The following is a 27,708-nucleotide window of genomic DNA, read 5'->3' as shown; positions in this document are numbered from 1 at the left end:
GCAAGAGCACAGATATATGCTTACACCACACATACGACAAATCACACACACACACACACACACACACACTGCTATTGGAATTTTTCACTTATGAGTTAATTTGAGGAAAATGACATATTAAGCAATGTCTTCCACCCATTAACATACAAAATCTCTAAATTTATTAAGATTTTTTTTTTTTTTTTTCCTGAGGTGGGATTTCACTCTATCCCAGGCTGACCTGGAATTCACTCTGCAGTCTCAGACTGGCCTCAAGCTCACAGTGATCCTCCTACCCCTGCCTCCCCATTGCTGGGATTAAAGGCGTGCGCCACCACGCCTGGCTTGGTCTGGTATTTTATAATGGCCTTTAAAATTTTTAGAGATTTCCCCATGGAGATCTTATATGTGCTCTATCATTTCCCTGCTATTATTAAAAGCTATTGTGATAATAAATGATGTCCCTTTCAATTTTTTTCTGTTTAATTATTTGTGTAACAGGACAATTTTTATAAATTTTTATAAATTGCTGTGTGTGTCTGTGTGCGTGTGCTGGGGAGCACATGGTACTGCAGCCCACGTGAAGGCAGAGGACACCACCGAACCCCTCCGCACGTTGCCTCCTCCTTTGAGGCGAGCTTTCTCAGCCTGCACGCTTGCTCTGCTGTGCTTTGCTGCTCTTGCCGCAGGCGTCAGGGAAACCCTCTTGTCCTCACCGCCCATCTCGCCGACAGTCAGCACGCCGCGATCACAGAAGCCCACCGCGGCTTCCAGCTTTGCTTTTCTATTTTTTTGGTTTTTCAAGGTAGGGCCTCACTCTAGCTCAGGCTGACCTGGAATTCACTCTGTAATCTCAGGGTGGCCTCAAACTCATGGCGATCCTCCTACCTCTGCCTCCCGAGAGTAAAGCCGTGCGCACCACGTCCGGCTTGGCTTCCAGCTTTTTAGGCGGTGGTCTGAGGATGGAATTTTGGTACCCTAGCTTGAGTGGCAAGTACTTTATCCACTGAGCCCTCATTTTATCTTTTATCTTGCATCAGTTTTAATATTTGTGTGCTTTTCAATACACTTAATTATTTTGTCTATATTTGAAATATAGACAATGTATATATAATTTTACACTTATAATTTCTGCTTTCAGGTTATTTGTAGCATTTTTGTTGCTGTTGTTGTTGATGTAGGGTCTCACTCTAGTCCAGGCTGACCTGGAATGCACTGTGTAATCTCAGGGTGGCCTCCAACTCACGGCGATCCTCCAACCTCTGCCTCCCAAGTGCTGGGATTAAAGGTGTGCGCCACCATGCCTGGCTTCAAATATTTTAAAACGTAGAATTTGTAAAAAATAATTAAGGACTGGGCTGGAGAGATGGCTTAGTGGTTAAGCGCTTGCCTGTGAAGCCTAAGGATCCCGGTTCGAGGCTCGGTTCCCCAGGTCCCACGTTAGCCAGATGCACAAGGGGGCGCACGCGTCTGGAGTTTGTTTGCAGAGGCTGGAAGCCCTGGCGCGCCCATTCTCTCTCTCTCCCTCTATCTGTCTTTCTCTCTGTGTCTGTCGCTCTCAAATAAATAAATAAATAAATAAATAAATTTAAAATAATTAAGGACTGGAAGGATGGATGGCTTAGCAGTTAAGGTCTGAAAAGCCAAAGGACCCAGGTTCAATTCCCAGGACCCATGTTAGCCAGATACACAAAGGGGTGCACGTGTCTGGGGATCATTTGCAGTGGGCTGGAGGCAAGCATGCCCATTCTCTCTCTCTCTCTTTCCCCCCACTTTCTCTGTCAAATAAATAAATAAAGTAAAATATATTTAAAAAAATTAAGAGCAACAACTGGATAATCAAGCAGGACAAGAGCCAGAGCCATTATATTTTGGCTATTAAATGTTACCATGGGGCTGGAGAGATGGCTTAGCAGTTAAGGAGCTTGCCCGTGAAGCCCAAGGACCCAGGTTCAATTCTCTAGGTCCCATATAAGCCAAATGCACAAGATTGTACATGTGTCTGGAGTTCTTTTGCAGTGGCTAGAGGCCCTGGCGTGCCCATTCTCCCTCTGTCTCTCCCTCCCTCCCTCCCTCCATCAGTCCGTCCGTCTGTCTGTCTGTCTCTCTTTCTCTCTCGGTTTCCAATAGAAATAAAAACAAAAAAATTCAAACATGTTAGCATGTCCTAACTTGTAGTCATAGAATGGCGGCATGGTGATGTTGAAGCGTACGTTACCATGCCATATGTATTTAGAACATTATAAATAATGCCAATACGACTTTTCCTAGTAGCATTCCGCTGTGCTAATTTGCTACATTTATTCAATAATTCATCATTAGTATAATAGTCAAATTTTGCTAGCAATCTACAGCCAGAAAGAATTAATACATTTGAAAATTTTAAATATTCGCCCAGTAGCATTCTGTCTGATTGGGCCCAATTTGCTTTGCAGGAAAGTATCCAAACCTTTAAGTATGCAAATGTGCAAAGCCAAGTGAGACATCACTTATTCCTTTATTGTCTTACAGTGAAAGAGAGAAAATGAGCAAGTTGATGGCTTTATGCCAATTATTTTTAGTACGATGTCTTTTATGCTAAGGTCTAGCTCAAGGCAAACCCGCAAATTCTAGCAGCAGCAATAACATGAATATTTTAGGGGCTGTACGATTCTTTTCATGGGTTATGGTTGGAAATAAAAATTTTAGGTTGCAACTGCTTTGGCAAATGTGTCATAAACTACAAGGACCAAGTAAGAGTCTGTGTGGCTTTAGCCCCAAATCTGCTTCCAAAACACCTCACCTCTGCATGACCAAGGCCTGTAATGTGGCTATCTCGCTATATGGGTCTTTTCTCCTCTCCCTACTTAATGCAGTCAGCACCCTCCCACAGCAGCACCAGCTTATTAAAGTAGGGTGTTCGTTTCCATGTCAACGGCTGCGACCCCGTGTGAGCGCCAAGGACAGCAACCCTGCAAGGTGAGGCCAGGCGAGGGACTTGACTGGGCTTCAGTGAACAGGCCAAAGAGGCCGAGTTCCTGCGTTTGCCCCTCAGCATGGGAACTACATTTCTCTCCCTCAGGTTCTGCACCGAGGTCACTTGTCATCTCGCACACTGGTCCTCTTAGAGTAAGGGTCCTTCCTTCTGCAAGCCCCAAATCCATGCAGTAACTGTGAGCTGGGAACCCACACTCAAATTCAAAGAGATGTGTTATTCTTATTACATATGTATTATTCTTTATTATACATAGTATATGTTATTCTTTATTATCTGTGTTTGCATGTATGCATACATTCAAGTTTAAAGAGATGTTATTCTTTTTTGGATTTTTGGGTTTGGTTTTTTTTTTTTTTGGCTTTTCGAGGTAGGGTCTCACTCTAGCCCAGGCTGATGTGAAATTCACTATGTAGTCTCAGGGTGGCCTTGAACTCACAGCGATCCTCCTACCTCTGCCTCCTGGGTGCTGGGATTAAAGGTGTGCGCCACCACGCCCAGCTTTTTTTTTTTAATTTTTGGTTTTTCAGTGTAGGGTCTCGCTCTAGCCCAGGCTGGCCTGGAATTTACTGTGTAGTCTCAGGCTGGCCTCAGACTCACAGTGATCCTTCCACCTCTGCCTCCTAAGTGCTGGGATTAAAGGTATGTGCCATCACAGCTGGCTCAAGATATGTTATTATTTTATTATTATTATTATGTGTGTGTATGTATGTATGCATGCATGCATAGCAAGTACGGACCACCTGCTTCATGAGGGTGGCTGGGGAATTGAACCTGGGCAGGCACACTTTGCAAGCATCTTTAATGGCAAGCCATCTCCCAGCCCCAGAGATGTCATTCTTGAGAAAAATCTGATCTATGATGTATTTCACCTACTTGATTAAGAGCAGCTTGGGGTTGGGGAGATGATGTGATTAAAAATGCTTACTGAAAAAGCTGGGCGTGGTGGCACACATGCATGCACTCAGGAGGCAAGGTAGGAGGACCACCGTGAGTTCAAGGCCACCCTGAGACTACAGAGTGAATTCCAGGTCAGCCTGAGCTAGAGTGAGACCCTACCTCAAAAAAAAACAAAACAAACAAAGAAAAAAGCTTATTATTGCACAAGCCTGATGACTTGCGTTTGGGTCCCCGGAACACACAGAAAGCTGGACACCGGTAGGGCACGTGTCTGTCATCCCAGTGCACCTGTGGCAGTGCACCTGTGGCAGTGCACCTGTGGCAGTGCACCTGCGGCACTGCACCTGCGGCAGTGCACCTGCGGCAGTGCACCTGTGGCAGTGCACCTGTGGCAGTGCACCTGTGGCAATGCACCTATGGCACTGCACCTGCGGCACTGCACCTATGGCACTGCACCTGCGGCACTGCACCTGCGGCACTGCACCTGTGGCAGTGCACCTATGGCACTGCACCCGCGGCACTGCACCTATGGCAGTGCACCTATGGCACCGCACCTGTGGCAGTGCGCCTGTGGCAGTGCACCTGTGGCACTGCACCTGCGGCACTGCACCTATGGCACTGCACCTATGGCAGTGCACCTATGGCACCGCACCTGCGGCACTGCACCTATGGCACTGCACCTGCAGCACTGCACCTATGGCACTGCACCTGCGGCACTGCACCTGTGGCAGTGCACCTATGGCACTGCACCTATGGCACTGCACCTATGGCACTGCACCTATGGCACTGCACCTATGGCACTGCACCTATGGCAATGCACCTATGGCAGTGCACCTATGGCAATGCACCTATGGCAATGCACCTGTGGCAGTGCACCTGCGGCAGTGCACCTGCGGCAGTGCACCTGTGGCAGTGCACCTGTGGCAATGCACCTATGGCACTGCACCTATGGCAGTGCACCTGTGGCAATGCACCTATGGCAGTGCACCTGTGGCAATGCACCTATGGCAATGCACCTTTGGCAGTGCACCTGTGGCAGTGCACCTGCGGCAGTGCACCTGTGGCAGTGCACCTGTGGCAGTGCACCTGTGGCAGTGCACCTGTGGCAATGGGAGGCAGAGTCAGGAGAATGCCAGAGCTACTGGGCCAGCTAGTCTGGCATCCACAGTGGCAAAACAAGAGAGACCCTGTCTCAATGAAGGAGGAAGGAGAAGTCCCACACCCCAAGACTGTCCTCTGAACTACACACACACACACACACACACACACACACACACACACATGAAAGGACAAAAGGGAAACAGTCTACCTTCTGGGGAGAAAAGATATAGAATTTCTGTGTTTAATGCACTTCAAGAATTAATGAACCTCATTCTATTTTTCTTTTCCCTGAGGCACATGAGAGCTTTGACCTGGCCATTGGTGGCTGCACAGTGCCCATCCTCCTAATAGATAACTGCTTTGATCAGAGTCCTGGTAACATGGCACATGAAAAGGACTTTCTGTACATGAAGCCACACCACCCCATTAGTGCTTCACTGTACTGGGGGCCTTAAAGAGCTGTCACTAACTGTCCATCTGGTGCCGTTTCCACTGAATTATTGGGAACCCCAACTTCTGGCTTTAATGTGGCATTTGCACCAGAAATTCCAGTACCAATTAAGATTCCTCTGTTACCTCAAGTTCTCTAAAAATAAGATCAAGGCTGGAGGGATGGCTTAGTGGTTAAGGCACTTGCCTGCAAAGCCAAAAGACACAGGTTGGATTCCCCAGGACCCATGTTAGCCAGCTGCACAAGGGGGCACATGCATCTGGAGTTGGTTTGCAGTGGCTGAAGGCCCTTGTGTGCCCATTCTCTCTCTCTCCCCCTCTTTCTATGTCAAATAAACAAATAAATAAATAAAAATAAAATATTTAAAAGTAAGATCAAGGTCTGGAGAGCTGGCTTATCAGGTAAAATGTTTGCCTGCAAAGCCAAAGAACCCAGGTTTGATTCCCCAGGACCCATGTGAGGAAGATACACAAGGTGGCACATGTGTCTGGAGTTTGTTTGCAGTGGCTGGAGGCCCTGGTGTACCCATTCTCTTAAAATAAATAAATAAATAATTGTTTTAAAGCCAAGCTTAGTGGTGCACGCCTTTAATCCCAGCACTCAGGAGGTAGAGCTGTGAGTTCAAGGCCACCCTGAGACTACATAGTGAATTCCAGGTCAGCCTGAGCTAGAATGAGACTCTACCTCAGAACAACAAATATAAATAAATAATAAGATCAAGCAAAAGCCTAGCCACAAAACCATGTCTGTCCCTGCGACCTTTGTGTTACTCTAAGCTTGGGTGAAGTAAACCACATGTAAAAATTGCAGGAGGCTGTCAGAAGGTTAGAAAATCATTTAAAGTAACAAAAGAATTCATATTTAATTGAATGGATTTTTTTTTTTTTTTTACTACTACTGACCTGGAATTCACTCTGTAGTCTCAGAGTGGCCTTGAACTCACAATAACCCTCCTACCTCTGCCTCCCAAGTGTTGGGATTGAAAGGCCTGAGCCACCACGCCCAGTTTGAATGAATTTTTAAGGTGCTGTGGACGCGTTGTTCAGAGACCCATATTTGGATAGACAACCCAAGTGTCAGTGTTTGACTAGGAAAACTTGGACAGGCTCCAGGGTTATGTAAAATAAAATATAAATGTGACTGCTTGCAATTATATAAAACTGCACGTGAAAAGCGATGGCTCAGTTGATTCATTTGAATTTTATGTCCTGCTAATCAAAAGCCAAAGCGGGATGCGAGGACCAGGCTGCGCCACGCATGCAAAGCTGGAGCTGCCCGTGCTGCTTGCCGGTACCTGGCGCCGGGCGCTGGCCCGAAGCTCTGGCTGGACTGTCTCAGGTACAGCCGACCACCTCCGCCTTCTTCGCGCACACCCCCCTGGCTTCCAGGAGACGTTGCTAGAGGCCGCATCCACCTGGGATGTCTAGACGTTTCTTGCCACCCGTTTTCCTTCGGCTCTGTTCAAAGGAAAATGTCCAGAAAGACATTCGAGAGGAATCCCTTCTGGTTTGGGTGTACTGTAGCCAGCTCCCGGGAAACGGCATGCAAATACCTGTCCGATGGGCTTTTGTGTTGCCGCGCGTACGCCCGTGGGTCCCCACAGCCGGTGCACGGTCCTGCGGGGTGACCGCTGAGCGGACGCGACCGCGGCCCAGGGGAGGACGGACTCAGGCTGCACCACAGCGCCATCTGCTGGCGCGAGCGCCGCAGCGCTACCAACCGCGTGGCCTGCCCAGTGATTTTGGGCATCACATGCAAATACGCGGTTGAATTACATAATAAGATAGGTTGCCGGCCGTGCTGGCACACGTCTCTAATCCCAGCACTCAAGAGACAGAGGTAGGAGGATCACCGTGAGTTCGAGGCCCCCCTGAGACTACAGAGTGAACTCCAGGTCAGCCTGGGCTGGAGAGGGGCTCTACCTCGCAAAACCAAATCAACAAAAGATATGCTATAGCCAAATAACACTGCTCCCATTTGAGTAAGATCTATGTTTTCAAAGAGTATACCAGCCTGAGAGATGGCTTAGCGGTTAAGGCGTTTACCTGCAAAGCCAAAGGATCCAGGTTCGATTCTCCAGGACCCACGTAAGCCAGATGCACAAAGGGGCACATGCATCTGGAGTTTGTTAGCAGTGGGCTGGAGGCCCTGGTGTGCCCATTCTTTCTCTCTCTCTCTCTCCCCCCCCTTCCTCTTTCTTTCTCTCCCTCCCTCCCTTTTTCTCAAATAAATAAATAAATAAAATATATTTTTAAAAATATATGTAATATTTAAAAAAAAATAGAGTATACAAGAAAGTAGAAAGTTTCCCTGTTCTGGAGACAAACTATCTCCAAAAATGGGTACTTCTTGTGGCTTTCCCACCTAGGTTTCTTTCTGTTCATTTTAAAACACCATACACGAGGTTGGGGGATGGCTCAGCCAGTAAAGTACTTGCTGTGCAGGCACGGGGACCTGAGTTCAGATCTGCAGCACTCACGAAAATGCCGGTGTGGTGGTGCACACCTATGATCCCAGCACCAGGGAGGCAGTGACAGAATTCCTGGGGCTTGCTGGCTAGCTAGTCTAGTTGGATCTGTGAGTTCTAGGTTTAGTGGGAGACCCTGTCTCAAAAATTAAGGTGTTGAGTGACTGAGGAAGAAAATTAACATTACCCTCTGGCCTCCACATGCATGTGTCACATATTTACACATGCACTCCCCACACACGTGTTCCCATACATACATAAACACACATATATACATACACTACACACACATGAAAAAGCATATCCTTAGCAGAAACAATGTGTAATGGCACATCTGAATATAGCTGTTATTTTTTAAAATATTTTATTCAGTTATTTATTTCAGAGAAAGAAAGAAAAGGGAAAATAGAGAGAGAATGGATGTACCAGGGCCTTCAGCTACTGCAAACAAACTTCAGATGCATGCACCACCTTGTGCAACTGGCTTATATGGGTACTGGAGAATCGAACCTGGGTTCTTAGGCTTAGCAGGCAGGCACTTTAACTGCTAAGCCATCGGTCCAGCCCGTGAATGTTACTATTATTAATGTAATGATTCTTATGAAAATGGCATTATTTTGTGAATATTAGGTTTAGGTTGCATTAATTTCATGAAATGAGCCACCTACGAGGTGAGCTGTCTGTCCCTACAGGACTGGGGGAATAAGTGTGATTTCTTTGAAAAAAAAATTTTTTTTTATTTACTTTAAGATGGATAGATTGATAGAGATATGAATGAGAATGAATTCGTGCCAGGACCTCTTGCCAGTGCTAACAAACTCCAGGCATATATGTCACTTTGTGCATCTGGCTTTACATGGGTACTGGGGTCCTGAGCCTGCAGGCTTTGCAAGCAAGTACCTTTAACTGCTGAGCTATCTCCCTAGCTCTAGTAAGCATGACTTCTCAGCACAAATTGAAGGCTATGTAATAGAGCAATATTATTAACAATATTACATATTAGCAACATAATCTCTGCTTGTCCACATAACTTTTTTGATCTATTATTTTCTCAGACCCTCTAAGTACTCTTAGAAATTGTCTTGTGGGGGCTGAAGAGATAGCTTAGTGGTTAAGGTGCTTGCCTACAAACCCTAAGGACCCAGGTTCAATTCTCCTATACCCATGTGTAGCAGACAGATTCAAGTTCGCTGAGATGAATATCTAGACCAGGCACAGTTATGGAGGAATGGATATTTATTGATGCTTACAGATCCAGGGAAAGTTCCATAATGACAGAAGAAGCTGGCCTGCATTCACAGGACCAAACAGAGAGGAATCACAAGCCTATAAGACAAAAGCCACACAGCACAGCATACTTCAGGAACTCCAGTTAGACACACTTTACATATCTTTAGATTGAAATCTGAAATCCACCACTACACCTTAAGATACACCCAGTGACACTGCCTCCAGCCAGGTGGCTACAGAAGCAAACTACAAACAAATAAAAAACTGAACATATTGGGGGCCACCACACCATGTAAGGCAGATATGCAAGGTGGCACAGGCATCTAGAGTTTGTTTGCAGTAGCTAGAGGCCCCAGCAGGCCCATTCTCTTTCTCTATCTGTCCCTTTCTCTCTCCTTCAAATAAATACATAAATAAAATATTAACTGCCTTGTGGGGGCTGGAAAGATGGTTTAGAGGTTAAGGAGCTTGCCTGCAAAGCCTAAGGACCCATGTTCAACTCTCCAGAGCCCACATAAGCCAGATGCACAAGGTGGCACAGTGCACAAGGTTGCAAATGTGCACAAGATGGTGCACACATCTGGAGTTCAATTGCAGTGGCTGGAGACCCTGGAGTACCAATTCTCTCCCTCTCCCTCTCTCTCTCTCTCACACTCTCTCTCATTAAAAAAGTTATTTAAAAATTGCCTTATGAGTATGATTAAATAAAATACACAAAAGTAGATCTCTAAATTAAGAAAAACCTTTCCTTTCCTTTCCTCACACAGGAGCCCATGTGAGTAACACAGGATCCTTAGCAACCAGACAGATACATCCATCTATAGGCCTGAGACAATGCTCAGCCATGTAGAGATCCTGTATTTCCAGCAGAGGTGAACTCAGGACTTGTCACTCACTGAGTGTTGCTTTTAATCTTCTGTTTATCCTGTGCGTCATTAAAGTCAATCTCCACAGGGCAGACTGTCGTTCGAGCTCGGCCTGTCCTGCTGTCGGCTCTCGCCAGAGAGCATCCTTCATCCTGACAAACAGGCTGTGAGTTGAACACGTGACTGAACTCCCCGAGACAGATGATTACACAGAGGCGCTCCTTCCTCACTGGCTAACACAGTTTGATAAGCAGATAGCTGACACAGGCACCTTTCCCCAGAAGATGGGGTTTCACTTGTGAATCAAGAAAGAAGATATTTCTTTTATCATCGTGTCACTTGCCACCTTTAAGGCTGGATTAGCTCGCGTCATTCATCTGCCAGCTATCTCCTTTGGGATTCAGCATCATCTCCAGGATGTCTTTTGTACATTGGGCTCCATACTAGGCACTGCAGACTTAAAGCAACTGTATCAGTACTTTTCTTATTGATAAAACTAAATACTGGACTGAAACAATGTAAGGAAGGAAAGGGTTTATTTTGGCTCGCAGTGTGAGGGTGTTGCAGTCAGTTTCACATTGCTGGTAGAAATCACCCAACCAAGAGCATCTTCTGGGGAGGGGGGGTTATTTTGGCTTACAGGCTTGAGGGGAAGCTCCAAGATGGCAGGGGGAAATGATGGCATAAGCAGAGGGTGGACATCAACCCCTGGCCAACATCAGGTGGACAACAGGAACAGGAGAGTGTGCCAAATACTAGCATGGGGAAACTGGTTATAATCCCATAAGCCTGCCCGCAAAAACACACTCCCTCCAGGAAGTGTTAATTCCCAAATCTCCATCAGCTGGGAACCTAGGATTCAGAACACCTGAGTTTATGGGGGACACCTGAATCAAACCACCACCAAGAGGACAAAGTCCATCCTAGCAGGGGAAGTTTGCCAAGGTGGGCACAAGGCAGCTGGCCATGCTGGGTCTGGGCTGCGGTTATCTTCTCGTTGTTGCCACAAAACACCCCGCCAAAAGCAGCTGTGAGACAAAAAGGTTTATGTTGGCTTACAGACTGAGGGGAAGCTCCATGATGGCAGGGAAAATGATGGCATGTGGACTGGAGAAATGGCTTAGTGGTTAAAGCACCTGCCTGCAAAGCCAAAGGACCCTACAGAAACCAGATGCACAAGCATCTGGAGTTTGTTTGCAGTGGCTGGAGGCCCTGGCATGCCCATTCTCTCCCTCTCTCTGTCTCTTTCTCAAATAAACAAACAAATAAAATATATTTTTTAAAAAAGAAAATGATGGGGCTGGAGAGATGGCTTAGCAGTTAAGCACTTGCCTGTGAAGCCTAAGGACCCCAGTTCGAGGCTCGGTTCCCCAGGTCCCACGTTAGCCAGATGCACAAGGGGGTGCACGCGTCTGGAGTTCGTTTGCAGAGGCTGGAAGCCCTGGCGCGCCCATTCTGTCTCTCTCCCTCTATCTGTCTTTCTCTCTGTGTCTGTCGCTCTCAAATAAATAAATAAAAAATGAACAAAAAAAATTAAAAAAAAAAAAAGAAAGAAAATGATGGCATGAGCAGAGGCTGGACATCACCTCCTGTTGTCCATTAGGCAGACAACAGCATCAGGAAACTGCCAAACACTGGCAGGGGAAGCTGGCTATGACACCCGTAAGCCCACGCCCCGCAGCACACCACCTCCCTCAAGGCTCTAATCCCCAAACTGCCACCAGCTGGGGAATCAAGCATTGAAAACCCATGAGTTTATGAGGGACACTGAATTCAAGCCACAGGGTCTGCAATCAGGAAGCAAAGAGAAAGGCATGCTGGTCCTCTACTTTCTCTCTCTTTTTATTTAGTCTAGGACTCCAGCTCATGGGATGGTGTCACCCATCATTAGGACAGATCTTCCCTCCTCACTTTAGTCTCTCTAGAAACACTCTCTCAGACCCCCCCAGAGGTGTGTCTCCTAGGAGATTCTAAATCTAGTCAAACTGACAATAAAGGTGGACCATCGCCAATACATTTGGGAAGGAAAATGGTGGCCAAGGGAGGAAAGAAGGTCAAATCCCATGGATGTCATAAGGCATGAACTAAGGCTATTACGAGCCTGTGAGCAGAGTTTAGTCTGTATCTGATGGGCTTGTGCACCACGTGGTCCCAGAGCAGTTGTTCTGTCTGGATGAAGAGACAACAGTCTCGGTTCAATTTCCCACCACCACATGAAGCCAGATACAAAGTGACACATGAACCTGTCATCGCAACGAGCCCACGGCAATGGGAAGAAGCACCAGGAGAATCTGGAAGCTGACGGGCCAACTCGACTGACACAGCCAAAACAAAAAACTAACAACCACCCCCTGAGAAACAAGGGAGACCTTGTCTCAAGTAAGCTGAAAGGAAAGGACAAACACTCTGGGGGTGTCCTCAGACCCTCACATAGGTGCCATGGCATGTGCACACCCACACGCATAACACACACAAACACACACACACAAAGAAAGAGGTCTGGGAAGATGGCTCAGCCGTTAAAGATACTTGCTGGCGAAGCTGTGCTGGCCCAGGTTTGATTCCCAGTGCTCATGTAAAGCCAAATGCACAAAACTGTGGATGTATCTGGAGTCTGTAGCAGCAAGAGGCCCTGGAATGCCCATATACTCTTACCACCCCCTCTGTATCTCAAAAACTTATATTTTAGCTGGGCACGACGGTATACAGCTTCAATCTCAGTGCTCAAGAGGCAAAGGTAGGAGGATCACTGTGAATTTGAGGCCAGTTCGGGACTACAGAGTGAATTTCCTGTCAGCTTGGGCTAGAGCAAGAAGGAGGCACACGGATTGCAGCTCAGGAAGCTCTCAGGCCAGCTTTGGTCAAGGAGAGACGCTGACTCAAGGTGGAAGGTGAGGAAAAACACCCAAGTTGTCCTCTGACCGCCACACATGCTCTGTGACACACGTGTGCCCGCACTCACACATTCATCACACACACACAGAGAGAGAGAGAGAGAGCGAGCGAGTGAGAAGTGAGAGTGAAGAGAGAGCAAAAGGAGGAAGGAAACTGTCTTCTGTAAGCATGCAAACGTATGGCAAAGATTCTCTCAATCTGCTCAGTAAATGTCAGCGCACCCCACGCTGGGTCTTACTCCAGCCCATGCTGACCTGGAACTCACTCCGTAGCCCCAGGCTGTCTCACCTCCAGTGTTTTTTTTTTTTAAATTATTATTATTATTTATTTTATTTGAGAGAGAGGGAGAGAAATAGGCAGATAGAGAGAGAAAGACAGAGAGAGAATGAGCATGCCAGGGCCTCCAGCCACTGCAAACAAACTCCAGATGCATGCACCCCTTTGTGCAGCTGGCTAATGTGAGTGCTGGGGAATCAAACCTGGTTCCTTTGGCCTTGCAGGCAAGTACCTTAACCACTAGGCCATCTCTCCAGACTTTTTCAGGTGTTTTTGATTAGGCTTCCTATTTAGTGCCCAGGAGAATTTGACAGGTGGAGCCTCAATAGACAAGGTCTGTTTCTGGGAGCAGACCTGAGGGTTGAGTAGTCTAGCCTACAGTGTGTGTTCAGAGCCAGTTGACTGGCTGTTCCCTCTCTGCGGCAGTGTGTGAAGCTGAGAGCTGGTTGCTTTTCTCCACCATGATGAGGCTTTCCCGTGAAACTGTAATCCTGAAATAAACTCCTTCCTCCCATAAGCTGCTTCTGGTTGCATGTTTTCTCCCAGAAATGGGAAGGAAACTACAATGACCACCAAAGTGTTCTGTTTCTAAGTGTTTGGAGCTCCTTCAAGAAATAGAACTCTCTGGGCTGGAGAGCTTGCTCAGTGGTTAAGGCACTTGCCTGCAAAGCCTAAACCCGAGTTCAAGTCCCCAGGACCCACATAAAGCCAGATGGACAAAGTGATGCATGCATCTGGAGTTCATTTGCAGTGGCTAGAGGCCTTGGCACACCTGTTCTCTCTCTCTCCCTCTCTCAATCTCTCTCCCTGCTGAGCATGGTGGTGCATGCTTATAATCCCAGCACTTGGGAGGCTGAGGTAGGAGGATCACTGTGAGTTGGAGGCCAGCCTGAGAATACATAGTGAATTCCAGGTCAGTCTGTGCTAGAGTGAGACCCTACCTTGAAAAATACCAACTGAATAAACAAATAAAGTACATATAAGCATAATGAGAGCCCTTAAACACTTTGGAAACTGGTGATGAGTTTCACAAAACCACTATATCATTTTCATGACTCTGAAGAGTCTGCTGAGGTTATGCATACCAGTGAGGAGAAAAAAGCACAGCCACATTTTGTTTTTTGAGGAAGGGTCTCACTCTAGCCCAGGCTCACCCGGAATTCACTATGTAGTCTCAGGGTGGCCTTGAACTCATAGCGATCCTCCTACCTCTGCCTCCCGAGTGCTGGGATTAAAGGCATGCGCCACCATACCCGGCTGGGAAATTAATTTTTTTTTAATGTGGCTATGGAGCTGGGCATGGTGGCGCATGCCTTTAATCTCAGCACTCGGAAGGCAGAGGTAGGAGGATTGTGGTGAGTTCGAGGCCACCCTGAGACTACATAGTGAGTTCCGGGTCAGCCTGAGCTAGAGTGAGACCCTACTTCAAAAAAAATAATAATAATTTCTTTACTTGATAGAGAGCAAACAAAAAAAAAAAAAAAAAGGTCACACCAAGGCCTCCACTGCAAACAAATTCCAGACACCTTGTACATCTGCTTTACAAGGGTTCTGGGGAATCGAACTCAGGACCTTAGGCTTTGTAGGCAAGCACCTTAACCAGTGAGCCATCTTTCTAGCCCTCAAAGTGCTTTTTTGTTGTTGTTATTGTTTTTCGGATTAGGGTCTTGCTCTAGCCCAGGTTGACCTGGAATTTACTATGTAGTCTCAGGCTGGCCTTGAACTCACAGGGATCCTCCTACCTCTGCCTCTAGAGTGCTAGGATTAAAAGTGTGAGCCACCACGCCCGGTCATAGCCCCGTTTTTAAAAGGAAGCAACAGAGGACTTGGTACTTCCCTTTGTCTAGCAGGCCAAATTCCTTGCCCAGAAAGCGACTGAACCTTCTCTGCAAACATTGATTTGCAAATCTCAAAAAACAATGTTGAATTTAAAAAAGAACAAGAGTTGATAGAGATTAAAATCTGTCAGTTGAATCTAATTTTCTCCCATGATGGGTCTGCTAAGGGGCAGCGACAGTGTAATTAATTGCTCGAGGCTCAGAAACCCAATTAATCTCTAAGTTGACTTTTATTTCATAGAGCGCTCGTGCTAGAGGAGGCCTCGCGGAGCATGCAGCCGCCCTCTTCATTTCATCGTGGAGGAAACAGACGTCAGGGAGGCTAAATGACTTGCTCAAGGTCAAAGATAGTGTCTCTTCTTGCCACTGCACCCTGTAAATTGATTCTGTATTGCATCCCAAAGCTTTTATGAGCTTCTCGGGGCTTGATGGTGAAATACTACTTGAAGACTTTCCTCTTTTGCTCTAGACTTTCATAAAAGTAACCCAGAAATTCAGCTCCTGACTGTTTCTTTGGGAGAGTTTCCAAGCCTTCGGTTTTTCCGTTTTTTTATTTAAATAATTTTATTTTATTTTTTGGTTTTTCGAGGTAGGGTCTCAGTCTAGCCCAGGCTAACCTGGAATTCACTATGGAGTCCCAGGGTGGCCTCCAACTCAGAGCAATCTTCCTACCTCTGCCTCCCGAGCGCTGGGATTAAAGGCGTGCGCCACCACGCCCGGCTAATAATTTTATTTTATTTTATTTTTTAAAATAATTTTATTTTTATTTTATGACAATTTCATAGGTGCATATAATACATTTTGATCACACTTACTCCCCATTAACCTCTCTTACCTCTCTTGCTACCGCTGAGCCCTTTTCTCTTCCCTCCAGCTAGTACCAATCCTTCTTGCACGGTTTTATCTCGGGGGAGGACACACTGGATTTAGTTAGGGTTGCGTACATGAGCGTGGATGAAGGTTACTTACTAGAGCACGGGCGGCTCTTCAGTGGCTACACCACTGGCAAATGTGACTCCCCCACCGCAGCCACCATGAACGGTCGCTAGCTCCTCGGGGGAGGGTGGGGCCTTGGGCGCTTCTCCCCCATCCATAAGGGAATATTGATGGGCCCAAGCTTGTACAGTCCTTTAATCCCAACACTTGGGAGGCAGAGTTGGAGGATTGCCGTGAGGTCATGAGTGCAACAGTCATGTTTATCCAGAAGTGTTCCACAGCACTCCACTCCATGCTGTGGCTTGTCCATTCCCGTCACCCCCTCTTCCGTGATGTACCTACCCTGAGCCTTGAAGAGGGTGACATAGACGTCCTGCTCTACAGTCACTTATAAGCCTCAGGTTTTAAGAATTTTAAAAACTATATTATTTATTTATTTGACAGGTGTTGGGCCTTGAGAGGCCCAGGCGTGAGGCCTCGTGGAACTTCCCGAGCCTAGCTAAAGCTTGGTGATCTGCCTCTGGCCAGCTCCCCGAATGGCTTCTGGCCTGCTACTTCCGCATAGGAGCTGGCAATCCCGCGTGCTCAAAGGTCGCGGTTTACTAATGGCCCTTACCTCCCCCGTCCTAGAATCCTCGCCTTCCTTCTCAACATTATATAGGCAACCGCCTGTAACAATAAAGCGAGTTCCTGCTTCATCAAGACTCCCGACTCAGTGTGGTTTTTCTCCGGTGACTAGGAGAGGTTCTGAGTTGTCCAACGTTCACCCTCCTCCTCAACCCTTTGGGAGGAACCAGCGGGCCTGGTCTTTCCTCAGCACTACCTACCCGACGGAGAGAAAGACAGGGAGGAAAAGGGGAGAGAGAGAGAGAATGGGTGTGCCTGGGCCCCCAGCCACTGCAAATGTACTCAAAATGCATGCACTACCTTATGGGTCCCAGGGCATCAAACCTGAGTCATTAGGCTTCACAGACAAGTGCCTTACCAGCTAAGCCATCTCTCCAGCCTGCTTTTTTTCTTTCAAAAAATTATTTTATTAACAACTTCCATGATTATAAAAAGTATCCCATGGTAATACCCTCCCTCCCCCCCACTTTCCCTTTGAAACTCCATTCTCCCCATCTCAATCAGTCTCTCTTTTATTTTGATGTCATGATCTTTTCCTCCTATTATGATGGTCTTGTGTAGGGAGTGTCAGGCACTGTGAGGTCATGGAGATCCAGGCCATTTTGTGTCTGGGGGGAGCACGTTGTCAGGAGTCCTACCCTTCCTTTGGCTCTTACATTCTTTCCACCACCGCTTCTGCAACAGACCCTGAGCCTTGGAAGGTGTGATTGAGATATTGCAGTACTGAGCACTCAGGTCACTTCTTTCCAGCACCATGATGCCTTCTGAGTCATCCCAAGGTCATTGCATTCTGAAAAGAGAAGATTCTCTACCAAAAGTGAGAGTAGCATTAATATAAGGGTATAAACATTAAGATAAATGCTTACTGGGCAGTTTGATAAACATAGTATATACATTTCGCCAGACAGCAGCAGATATTACACCCTTAGGGCTCATGACTACCCCTGTTTTAAGTTTTCAGTATCAGGGATGTATTCTCTCCTATGCAGCAGGCCTCCAGTCCAATTAGAGGGCACCTGGCTTCCACGTGCCACTATTGCACCCATTCAGCCTGTTTTTTTTTTTTTTTTTTTTTTTTTTTATTTGAGAGCGACAGACACAGGGAGAAAGACAGATAGAGGGAGAGAGAGAGAATGGGTGCGCCAGGGCTTCCAGCCTCTGCAAACGAACTCCAGACGCGTGCGCTTCCTTGTGCATCTGGCTAACGTGGGACCTGGGGAGCCGAGCCTCAAACCGGGGTCCGTAGGCTTCACAGGCAAGCGCTTAACCGCTAAGCCATCTCTCCAGCCCTCAGCCTGGTTTTTAAGGTGTAATAATTCTGTTTATGTGTGTGTGAAAGTACATGCACACATGCATTGGCATGCATACGCACACATGGAGGTCAGAGGACAATTTCAAGGTGTCTGTGCTCTGTCTTCTTTAAGACATGGCCTTTTGCCACTGCAAATGAACTGCCAGACTGCAAATGAACATCACACTAGCTTCAGATTCTCCTGGCTCTGCCTCCCATTGGCATAGCTCTACTGGGATCACAGATGCCTATACCACTATGCATCTGCCTGTGTGTGGGTGCTGAGGAATTGAGCCCAGGCTAGTAGGCTTTGGAAGCAAGCCCATTTAATCCCTGACTCGTTTTCCCCAGCCCTTCCGTGTAAAAAACTTTAGGCTGGGTGTAGTGGTGCACACCTTGAATTCCAGCACTCGGGAGGCTGAGCTAGGAGGATCACCATGAGTTTGAGGCCACCGTAAGGCTACATAGTGAATTCCAAGTCAGTTTGGGCTACAGCAAGACCCTATCTCAGAAAAAAAATATATATACATGAGCAAGAATGAGTGAGAAATAGAGAACTTGCTGGCTGTGGTGATGCACGCTGGTAGGAAATTGCTGAAGACATGGAGGCAGGAGGACCAGGAGTTCGAGGCCAGCCTGGGTTATGCACGTGTGCACACACGCAGAAACACACACACACAAACAGGAAATAGAGACCTCTAGATGCATGCTCCACTTTGTGCATCTGACTTTATATGGGTACTGAGGAAATCAAACCTGGGCCTTCAGGCTTTGTAAGCAGGTGCCATTAACCACAGACCCACCTCTCCAGCCCCAGCCCCTCAGTTTTTAACATTTGAAGGCTTTTCCATGATATTTGGACAGCAAGGTTGCAAAAGGGAATTAGGAAGGCACGAGGAATGTCTACAGCTATGTGTGAACTCCTGGAAAAAGAGGTCATGGGCTGGCAGAATGAGTTGGGAGGGCTCATCTTGAGGGAAGTTCCAGACTACACCGATCCGCTAGAGTCCTGTGTGCTTCAAGGTGTGAGCAGAGCAAGCTAGCCCAGTGTTCAGAGGAGCCATGTACCAATGATGGTGACCTATGAGATGGTCAGAAGAAATGACAGACTATCACTGTGGGAAGCGTGGTGGCCTTCCATGCGTCAGCACCACAGCCATAGGGGTGCCCTGCTCACCTCTACCCTGCGGCCAGAGCAGTGGCTGTAGAGCAGCTTTTATCTGGCATCCACTAGGATTTGTGCCACGTTCAAATAGAGCGCAGGCTGTCCCTGCGTGCTCCCAGCCCATGCCTGGCCACCACCAACCAGGGCCAGAAATCTTTGTCCTATGTAAAAAGGTGGGCGGCATTCCTGAGGATGACACTTGGAGGTGTCCTCTGGCCTCCACATGCGCATGCCCATATGTGCATGAAAAGAATTAGGGTCTCATTCTGTTGTCACCGTTGTCATCTTTGGTGTTAGGAGTCATCATCATTATTTTTTAAACAGCTGTTGCCTTCCTGAGGCTCTGCTCTTTTTTTTTTATTGTTGTTTATTTTTATTTATTTATTTGTGAAGGACAGATGGAGAGAAAGAGAGAGAGAGAATGGGCACACCAGGGCCTCCAGCCACTGCAAATGAACTTCAGATGCGTGCGCCCCCTTGTGCATCTGGCTAACGTGGGTCCTGGGGAATCCAGCCTTGAACCAGGGTCCTTAGGCTTCACAGGCAAGCACTTAACCGCTAAGCCATCTTTCCAGCCCTCATCATGATTTTTTCTCTCTCATGGTGGAGTGGCATTTGGATGCATGTAGTAAAATTCACTTCTATGAGCCGAGTGTGGTGGCACATGCTTTTAATCCCAGCACTCATGAAGCAAAAGTAGGAGGATTTCCATGAGTTTGAGGCCACCCTGAGACTATATAGTGAATTCCAAGTCAGCCTGAGCCAGATGTACATGGTGGCACGTGCGTCTGGAGTTTGTTTGCAGTGGCTGGAGGCCCTGGCACACTCATTCTCTCTATCTGCCTCACTCTCTCTCAAATAAATTAAAAAGTAATATAATTCTTTTTAAAAGCTTTTTTAAAAACCTACTTCTAAAGGGGAAAATGGTGAGGGAAGGGCATTACCATGGTTTTTTTTTTCAGTTCATTAGTCCTTTTATTTTTTTTTAATTTTTATTAACATTTTCCATGATTATAAAATATATCCCATGGTAATTCCCTCCCTCCCCACCCCAACACTTTCCCATTTGAAATTCCATTCTCCATCATATTACCTCCCCATTACAATCATTGTAATTACATATATAAAATATCAACCTATTAAGTATCCTCCTCCCTTACTTTCTCTACCCTTTATGTCTCCTTTTTACCTTACTGGCCTCTGCTACTAAGTATTTTCCTTCTCACGCAGAAGCCCAATCATCTGTAGCTAGGATCCACATGGCGAGAGAGAAGAATCTATTTTCATCCTTCTGCAGATATATATCCAGTTTTCCCAACACCATTTGCTGAAGAGGCTGTCTCTTCTCCAATGAGTATTTTTGGCATTTTTATCGAATATCAGGTGGCTATAGCTACTTGGGCTTACATCTGGGTCCTCTATTCTGTTCCACTGATCTACATGTCTGTTTTTGTGCCAGTACCATGCTGTTTTTGTTACTATGGCTCTGTAGTATAGGTTAAAATCAGGTATGGTGATACCATGGTATATTTTTTATAATCATAGAAGTTGTTAATAAAAAATAAAAATTAAAAAAACCTACTTCTAGAGAGAAAAGCATCTGTGTGTCATTGATTTAAAATAGACTTAAGGGCTGGAGAGATGGCTTAGATGCTTGCCTATGAAACCTAAGGATCCCGGTTGGAGACTTGATTCCTTAGTACCCACATAAGCCAGATGCACAAGGGGCACATGCGTCTGGAGTTCATTTGCAGTGGCTGGAGGCCCTGATGCACCCATTCCCTCTCTCTCTCTCCCTCTTTCTGTGTTTGTTGCTCTCAAATAAATAAATAAAATAAACAAAAAAATTAAAATAGACTTAAATTTTTTTTCAACCTTTCTGGAATGAGACTGCATCTTAAAACAGGTGATTTCTGGCCTGGAAAGATGACTTAATGGTTAAGGCACTTGCCTATGAAGCCTAAGTACACATGTTCAACTTTTCAGATCCCATGTAAGCCAGACACACAAGGTGATGCATGTGCAAGGTCACACATGCACACGAGGTGATGCACACATGTGGGGTGGAGACCCTAGTGTGCCAATTCTCTCTCTCTCTCGCTCTTGCTCTCTCTCAAAACAATAGGCCAGTCTGTTGGGCTTGCCTCAAAGAAAAGAAAATAGGGTTGAGTGTGGTGGCACACACCTGTAATCCCAGCACTCAGAAGGCAGAGGTAGGAGGATCACCATGAGCTCAAGACCACCCTGAGACTCCATAGTGAATTGCAGGTCAGCCTAAATGAGACCCTACCTCAAAAAAAAAAAAGTGATTTCCTACAATTTGATTGGCAGAACTCTTTCTTTTTTACTGAATTAAACCACGGCATACCATATCATTGAAAGTTTCATAGATGAGATAAAATATGTTACCTCATCAGATCCCAGGAACTACGGTACTCTATAGAACCCTAATCGAAGGCTGGGGAGAGGACTCGGCGATGAAGGGAATCACCATTCAAGCTGACCCCACGTACAAAGCCAGAAGCTGCATGGAAATTCTACAGTCCCAGCTGAGGGTGAACTGAGAGACAGAGACAGAATTGCCCAGACAGCAGGTGGCAAGCCCAGCAAAGAACAGCAGAGAGAGAAGCCGTACCTCAAACAAGGCAGAAAGGCAAAGACTGACCTGAAAGTTGTCGTCTGACCAACACATGGGTCTGCGTGCGTGCGCGCGCGCACACACACACACACACACACACACACAGAGATAGAGAGGGAGAGAGAGAGAGAGAGAACCATCACTGAATTAGCTTTTGTTTGTTTGTTTGCTTTTTGAGGTAGGGTTTCAATGTCATTTCAGGGTGGCCTCGAACTCACAGTGATTCTCCTACCTCTACCTTCTGAGTGATGGGATTAAAGGCATATGTCCCCATGCCTGGCTTGAATTAGCTTTTAATTTGATAATTTTCTAGGTATCTCAACCAGGAAAGGACTCTTCCTAGGAACACAGTGAATTGCCATCCATACAGACAGGTTACTCTAGAAGCACACAGCTTCTAAGAAGCATTTAAAAGCCATTGGAGTTGTGCTCAGTGGCGCACGCCTTTAATTCCAGTACTTGGGAGGCAGAGGTAGGAGGACCACTGTGAGTTCCAGGCCAGCCCGGGACTAAAGAGAGAGTTTCAGGTCAGCCAAGACATGAGCAAGACCCTACCTGGAAAAAAAAGAACTAACTAACTAACTAAAATAAAATAAAAGTCACTGGAAGCAAGAATATGTGCTCAGGAGCCTTGTGGCCATAATGGATCTTCTATTCTTCTTTAAAATTCTTGGTTTTGCTGCCATTCATAACTGATTTGTCCTTGCAAGCCAGACATATTCTTGGAATTATTCTGTTTTTCTCCCAGGAGCACCACATTTAAAGACAGACCTGTGGTACTAAAGGTGTTCACTCTGCACGCCTAAGCTCGGTGGATATTTGCTCAGCAGTCACCACGTAGAGAACCAAAACAATTACCTCAGCTGCCTAACTGTAGCCAGGGAGATGGGCTTGATGGACGGATCTGTTGCCTGGTTTCCGTACACACACCTGCTAAGCTAAGTGGAGTCCTTATTATCAACCATTTCTTTTCTTTTCTTTTCTTTTCCTTTCTTTTCTTTTCTTTTCTTTTCTTCTTCTTCTTCTTCTTCTTCTTCTTATTATTATTATTATTATCATTATCATTATCGTTATTGTTATTTGTTTTTTCGAGATAGGGCCTCAGGCTAGTTCAGACTGACCTGGAACTCGCTATATATATAGGCCCAGGTGGCCTTGAACTCTCAGCGATCCTCCTACCTCTGCCTCCCGAGTGCTGGGGTTATAGGTGTGTGTCCCCACGCCCGGCTTTCTTTTATTTTTTATTTTTATTTTATTTTATTTTTTCCGAGATAGGGTCTCACGCTAGCCCAGGCCTACCTGGAATTCACTATGTAGTTTCAGGATGGCTTCGGACTCACAATGATCCTCCTACCTCTGCCTTCTGAGTGCTGGGATTAAAGGTGTGCGCCACCACGCCTGGCGTCAGCCACTTCTAGGATTAGGGTTGAAACCACTGTTTCAGTTCTTCCAGATGCTACCTCCATGACTGCCTCTGCTTCCACTATTCCCATATATCCAAGTGGCTCATGTGGCTGGAGTTTGTGCATCCATTTTCATTCTGTCTCTCTGCCTCTTTCTTTGTCCCTCTAAAATAAATAAATAAGTAAATAAGATATTTATATTTATTTTTAAATTTTATTCATTAGGGAGAACTGAACCTGGGCCCTTAGGCTTCCCAGGCATGTGCCTTAAGCGGTAAGCCATCTCTCCAGCCCCTAAATAAAATATTTTTTGAAAAGAAAACACACCTGACTTATTCAACATCCTGGTTCCAATATTTGAATTGTATCCTTCACTAAAAAGTTTGAGCAGGGCCGGGCATGCTTGGTGCACACCTTCAATCCCAGCACTAGAGAAGCAGAAACAGGAGGATCACTGGTGAGTTCGAGGCCACCCTGGGACTCCAGGGTGAATACCAGGTCAGCCTGGGCTAGAGCGACCGACACCTTACGTGGAAAACGAAAACAAACAAACAAACAAACAAACAATGACAACAACAGAGGGCCTAGCGCCCGCTTCCTTTAAGTTTGAGCTCGTCTCGTCCAATGAGGAGCGAGCTTCGCAAGGGCTGTCGGGAGAGGCGGCCGGCCTATATAAGCGGCGCAGGGGCGGTTCCCAGCGCTCTCGGGTGCGGGCGGAGGGGAGGCCGGCGGCGCGCTGGTACTCTCCGAGACCTCACCTCGTGAACCTTGGCCGGGGGAGATACCGCAGCACGAAGCTGCTGGCTGTGGAGACTGCAAGTCTGGAAGAGCAGCTGCAAGGATGGGGAGAAGTGATGCTCATGGCGGACGAGGTCCTGCGGTGGGAGAGGGCCTGGTTCCCACCTGCCATCCTGGGTGTCGTCTCTTTGCTGCTCCTGATTATCGGTCACCTGGATCCGTCTGTGCTCTCTGGCGTTTCCTGTTTGGTTATGCTTGTGTGCTTGGCTGATAACCTTGTTCCCATTCTAGCGCCTAGGATCTTTCTTTGGCTCTGATAAATGGACCACCGAACAGCAGCAAAGATTCCACGACATTTGCAGCAACTTAGCAAAAACTCGAGGCAGAGCTGTGGGCTGGTGGAAACGCCTCTTTACTGTAAAGGAAGAAAAGCTTAAAAGGTACTTCATGAGGCGGTTGCTTGGGTGGGACAGCAAGTGCGCAACCTTCTTCTCACCTACCTGATTATGCCTTTTGTACTGTTGCTCCCTGGACTAAACCAGCACGGAATCATATCGAAGTACACTGGAATGGCCAAGAGGGAGATAAACAAGCTTCTCAAACAAAAAGAAAAGAAAAATGACTAATGCATCTGCCTTACTTGCTGTGGTTAATGGAGTATGCTGTGCGCCTGGGAACAGTCTGTGATAAGCTGTCTGGATACTAAAATGTTACAGCAGTAGCTCTCCCCCCCCCCCCAGTTCTGCCCTTGTTAATATGAATTCACACTTCCCAAGTGAGGTCTTGTGCATAGCGTCTTAGTGTCAGGTATAGCTGGGTGCAATCTTATCAGTTGTCCTTAAATGGACAACTTCTTTGTCAGGATGACTTGTTTTGATTTTTCTCACCCAGGGCTGATGGAATTTTCACTTTTGGTAATTTCAATGGTGAGTGTTACTGTTGTACAGGTAACAGTGACTGGCTAATGGTTAATGATTGCTTCAGCTAGATTTAAGGTAGTGATCTGTGGCTATAGGAAGCTGGTTCTACTGTCTGCTTCCACTGTTTCCTTCAAAAAACTGTCTGCCTTTTGATGAAGTAACCTCCATTCCTCACTCTCTTTTTTGACCATGGAGAAGCGTCCCATGGCCAAGGTGAGATTGTTTCCATGTCCTACTATATGTAGGCTTTTCTCCTGTGTAGACTGTAGCCATATTTAGGAAATAACTTCTCCCTTGCTCCCCATGAGGAACCTGGCCAGCTTAGAGCTCTCACTCACTACTTCCATTCACTAGGTCTGTGAAGGGTTTTGGACAGTAGAGTGTTCGGGAATTTTGACATACTGTTCATTTCAGATTTTTACCTAAGTTAAAAGTACAGAGTAGGTTCTGAAGACATGTGTCTGACCTTTCCTCCAAGATCAGCCAGGAAGGGACAAAAGTCTTTCTTTGTTTAAACAGTAGAAAGTAAAACAATTTTCTGTTTTTAAGACCAGAAAAGACCTTCATAAAAAGGAGCCTCAAAATTCTCACTTCATGGTAACGTTGGCTGAGTTTCAGTCATGCGGGTTTTGGTATTGGAGATAGAGCAGCAGCAGTGTTTGACTTCTTGTCCTGGTGTCTTGCAGAACAAAAGCAGGGACTGTTGGGAAGAGGGCTTGTGGTGGGGGCTGGCTTCTGGTCCTCATGGATCGTCTCGTTCCTTTGTCAGCTTACTCTAACACTCTTTTCCTCTCAGCTGGACATGTAGTTGAAATCTAGGATTGAATCTTTGAGGGCCAAAAATGTGACACACGGGCTGGAGAGATGGCTTAGTGGTTAAGCGCTTGCCTGTGAAGCCTAAGGACCCCGGTTCAAGGCTCGGTTCCCCAGGTCCCACGTTAGCCAGATGCACAAGGGGGCGCACGCGTCTGGAGTTCGCGCGCCCATTCTCTCTCTCTCTCTCCCTCTGTCTTTCTCTCTGTGTGTGTCGCTCTCAAATAAATAAATAAAAAATTTAAAAAAAAATATGACACACTTGGGAACAATTGCTTAAACTAATGAGCTGTAACACAGTTTTGTGGTCATTGCACTGACGCTGTAAAGCCTGTACCTTGCGGAGTATCTGTCCTCAAGTACTTCCTCCCCTCCAGCATTGCTGTAAACACTGGCGCCCATTGTAGCTTTTTTTTTTTTTTTTCAAATAACAACTACCTTAATTTTACATGTTTCCTTTTAAATAAGCCTGTCTTCCTATCTGAATTTGTGTGTGTGTGATTATGTCATACCAATATACTACTCTGGCAGTTTGATCCTGTATCATTTTCATTTTGTTTTGTGTAAATGGGAAAAATAAAAATTTTAAAAAGAAAAAAAATCCAGGGCTAGAGAGATGGCTTAGGAGTCAAGGTGCTTGTCTACAAAGCCAAAGGACCCAGGTTCAATTCCCCAGGACCCACATAAGCTAGATACCCAAGGTGGTGCATATGTGTGGAGTTCATTTGCAGTGGCCCTGATGCGCCCATTCTCTCTATCAGCCTCTTTCTTTCTTTCTCTCTCAAATAAATAAATTAAAATTAAAATTGGAAACAGGCAAAAATTTTGAGCAAGCAATGCCTGGTTTGCCAGATTTGATACATTCTAATATTTTTCTGAGCTATCTCCTCCATATCTTTCTTTCTTCTCTCTCTCTCTCTTTTAGCGATGGAGAGAAAGAGCAAGCGAGAGAGAATGGGCATACCAGGACCTCTAGCCACTGCAAACAAATTCCAGATGCATGAGCCACAGTGTGCATCTGGCTTATGTGAAACCTGGAGAATCGAACCTGGGTCCTTAGTCTTCAAGGTAAGTGCCTTAACTGCTAAACCATCTCTCCAGTCCTCTCCTCCATTTCTTTCTTTCTTTTTAAAAAATATATTTTGGCCGGGCGTGGTGGCACACGCCTTTAATCCCAGCACTCAGGAGGCAGAGTTAGGAGGATCACCATGAGTTCAAGGCTACCCTGAAACTACATAGTAAATTCCAAGTCAGCATGGGCTAGAGTGAGACCCACCTTGAAAAACATACATACATACATACATACATACATACATACATACATATATTTGCAAGAGAGTGTGTGTATGTATGTGTGTGTGTGTGTGTGTGAGAGAGAGAGAGAGAGAGAGAGAGAGAGAGAGAGAGAGAGAGAATGCATGCATCAGGGCTTCCAGCCACCACAATTTTTAAAAAATTTATTTGAGAGAGACAGAGGCAGAGAAAGGGAGAGAGAATGGACGCCCAAGGCCTTCAGCCACTGCAGACAAACTCCAGATGCATAAACCCCTTGTGCTCGCTTGCAGCATTGTGCATCTGGCTTTTGTGGACCTGGAGATTTGAACATGAGTTCTTAGGCTTCACAAGCAAGCCATCTCTCCAGTCCTAGCCACCACAAATAAACTTCAGATGCATGTGATACTTTGTACATGGCTACTGGGGAATCAAACCCTGGTCATTAGGCTTTGCAGGCAAGCACTTTAACCACTGAGCAAACTCTCCAGCCCCCCTGCCCCTTTTTTTTTAGTTTTATTTCCCCACTCACTCTGTAGTCCCAGGCTTGCCTCAAACTCATGGTGATCCTCCTACCTCTGTCTCCTGATTGCTGAGATTAAAGGCATGTGTTACTATGCCTGGCTGCAAAATAACATTTTCTTATTAGAAACCAAACATTTTCTGCCTATTTCCTTGCACATTTCAACGTACTACATCCATGCTGTCCTTCCTACTCTGCCTTTTACCCTCTTGCATGTGTGTGGTAGTATGATATATAGTACATGTAGTCGGTGTGGTGTAGTGTGTGGGTTTGTGTGGTATGTGCGGAACATATATGCGTAAATGCAGTGCCCTACACACCCACAGAAATCAGAGGAGAATGTCGGTGTCTCCCTCCGCGGCTCATCCATGGGTCTCCTAGAGTCTTTTCACTGGTTCTGGAACT

General features: G+C 46.3%; 1 protein-coding gene and 1 pseudogene across 1 annotated transcript; both read left to right on the top strand.

The window, feature by feature from the left end:
- The first annotated feature begins 4,065 nt into the window (after nt 1-4,065).
- LOC123464052 (putative proline-rich protein 21) lies at nt 4,066-5,007 on the top strand. Its single transcript, XM_045160592.1, has one exon. It carries the CDS (start codon nt 4,066-4,068, stop codon nt 5,005-5,007), a length of 942 nt encoding a protein of 313 aa, XP_045016527.1.
- Nucleotides 5,008-23,820: 18,813 nt separating this feature from the next.
- On the top strand, nt 23,821-24,717 carry LOC101596336 (annotated as a pseudogene).
- Nucleotides 24,718-27,708: the final 2,991 nt, after the last annotated feature.

The sequence above is a fragment of the Jaculus jaculus genome, chromosome 10, assembly GCF_020740685.1.
Source record: "Jaculus jaculus isolate mJacJac1 chromosome 10, mJacJac1.mat.Y.cur, whole genome shotgun sequence".
Lineage (NCBI taxonomy): Eukaryota > Metazoa > Chordata > Mammalia > Rodentia > Dipodidae > Jaculus > Jaculus jaculus.
The sequence above is the reverse complement of the archived record's forward strand: the minus strand, read 5'-3'. Positions and strand labels throughout refer to the sequence as shown.

Bases quoted from the DNA above. Each gene is read 5' to 3' on its own strand.
- LOC123464052 (XM_045160592.1), top strand. From the start codon at position 4,066: ATGACTTGCGTTTGGGTCCCCGGAACACACAGAAAGCTGGACACCGGT.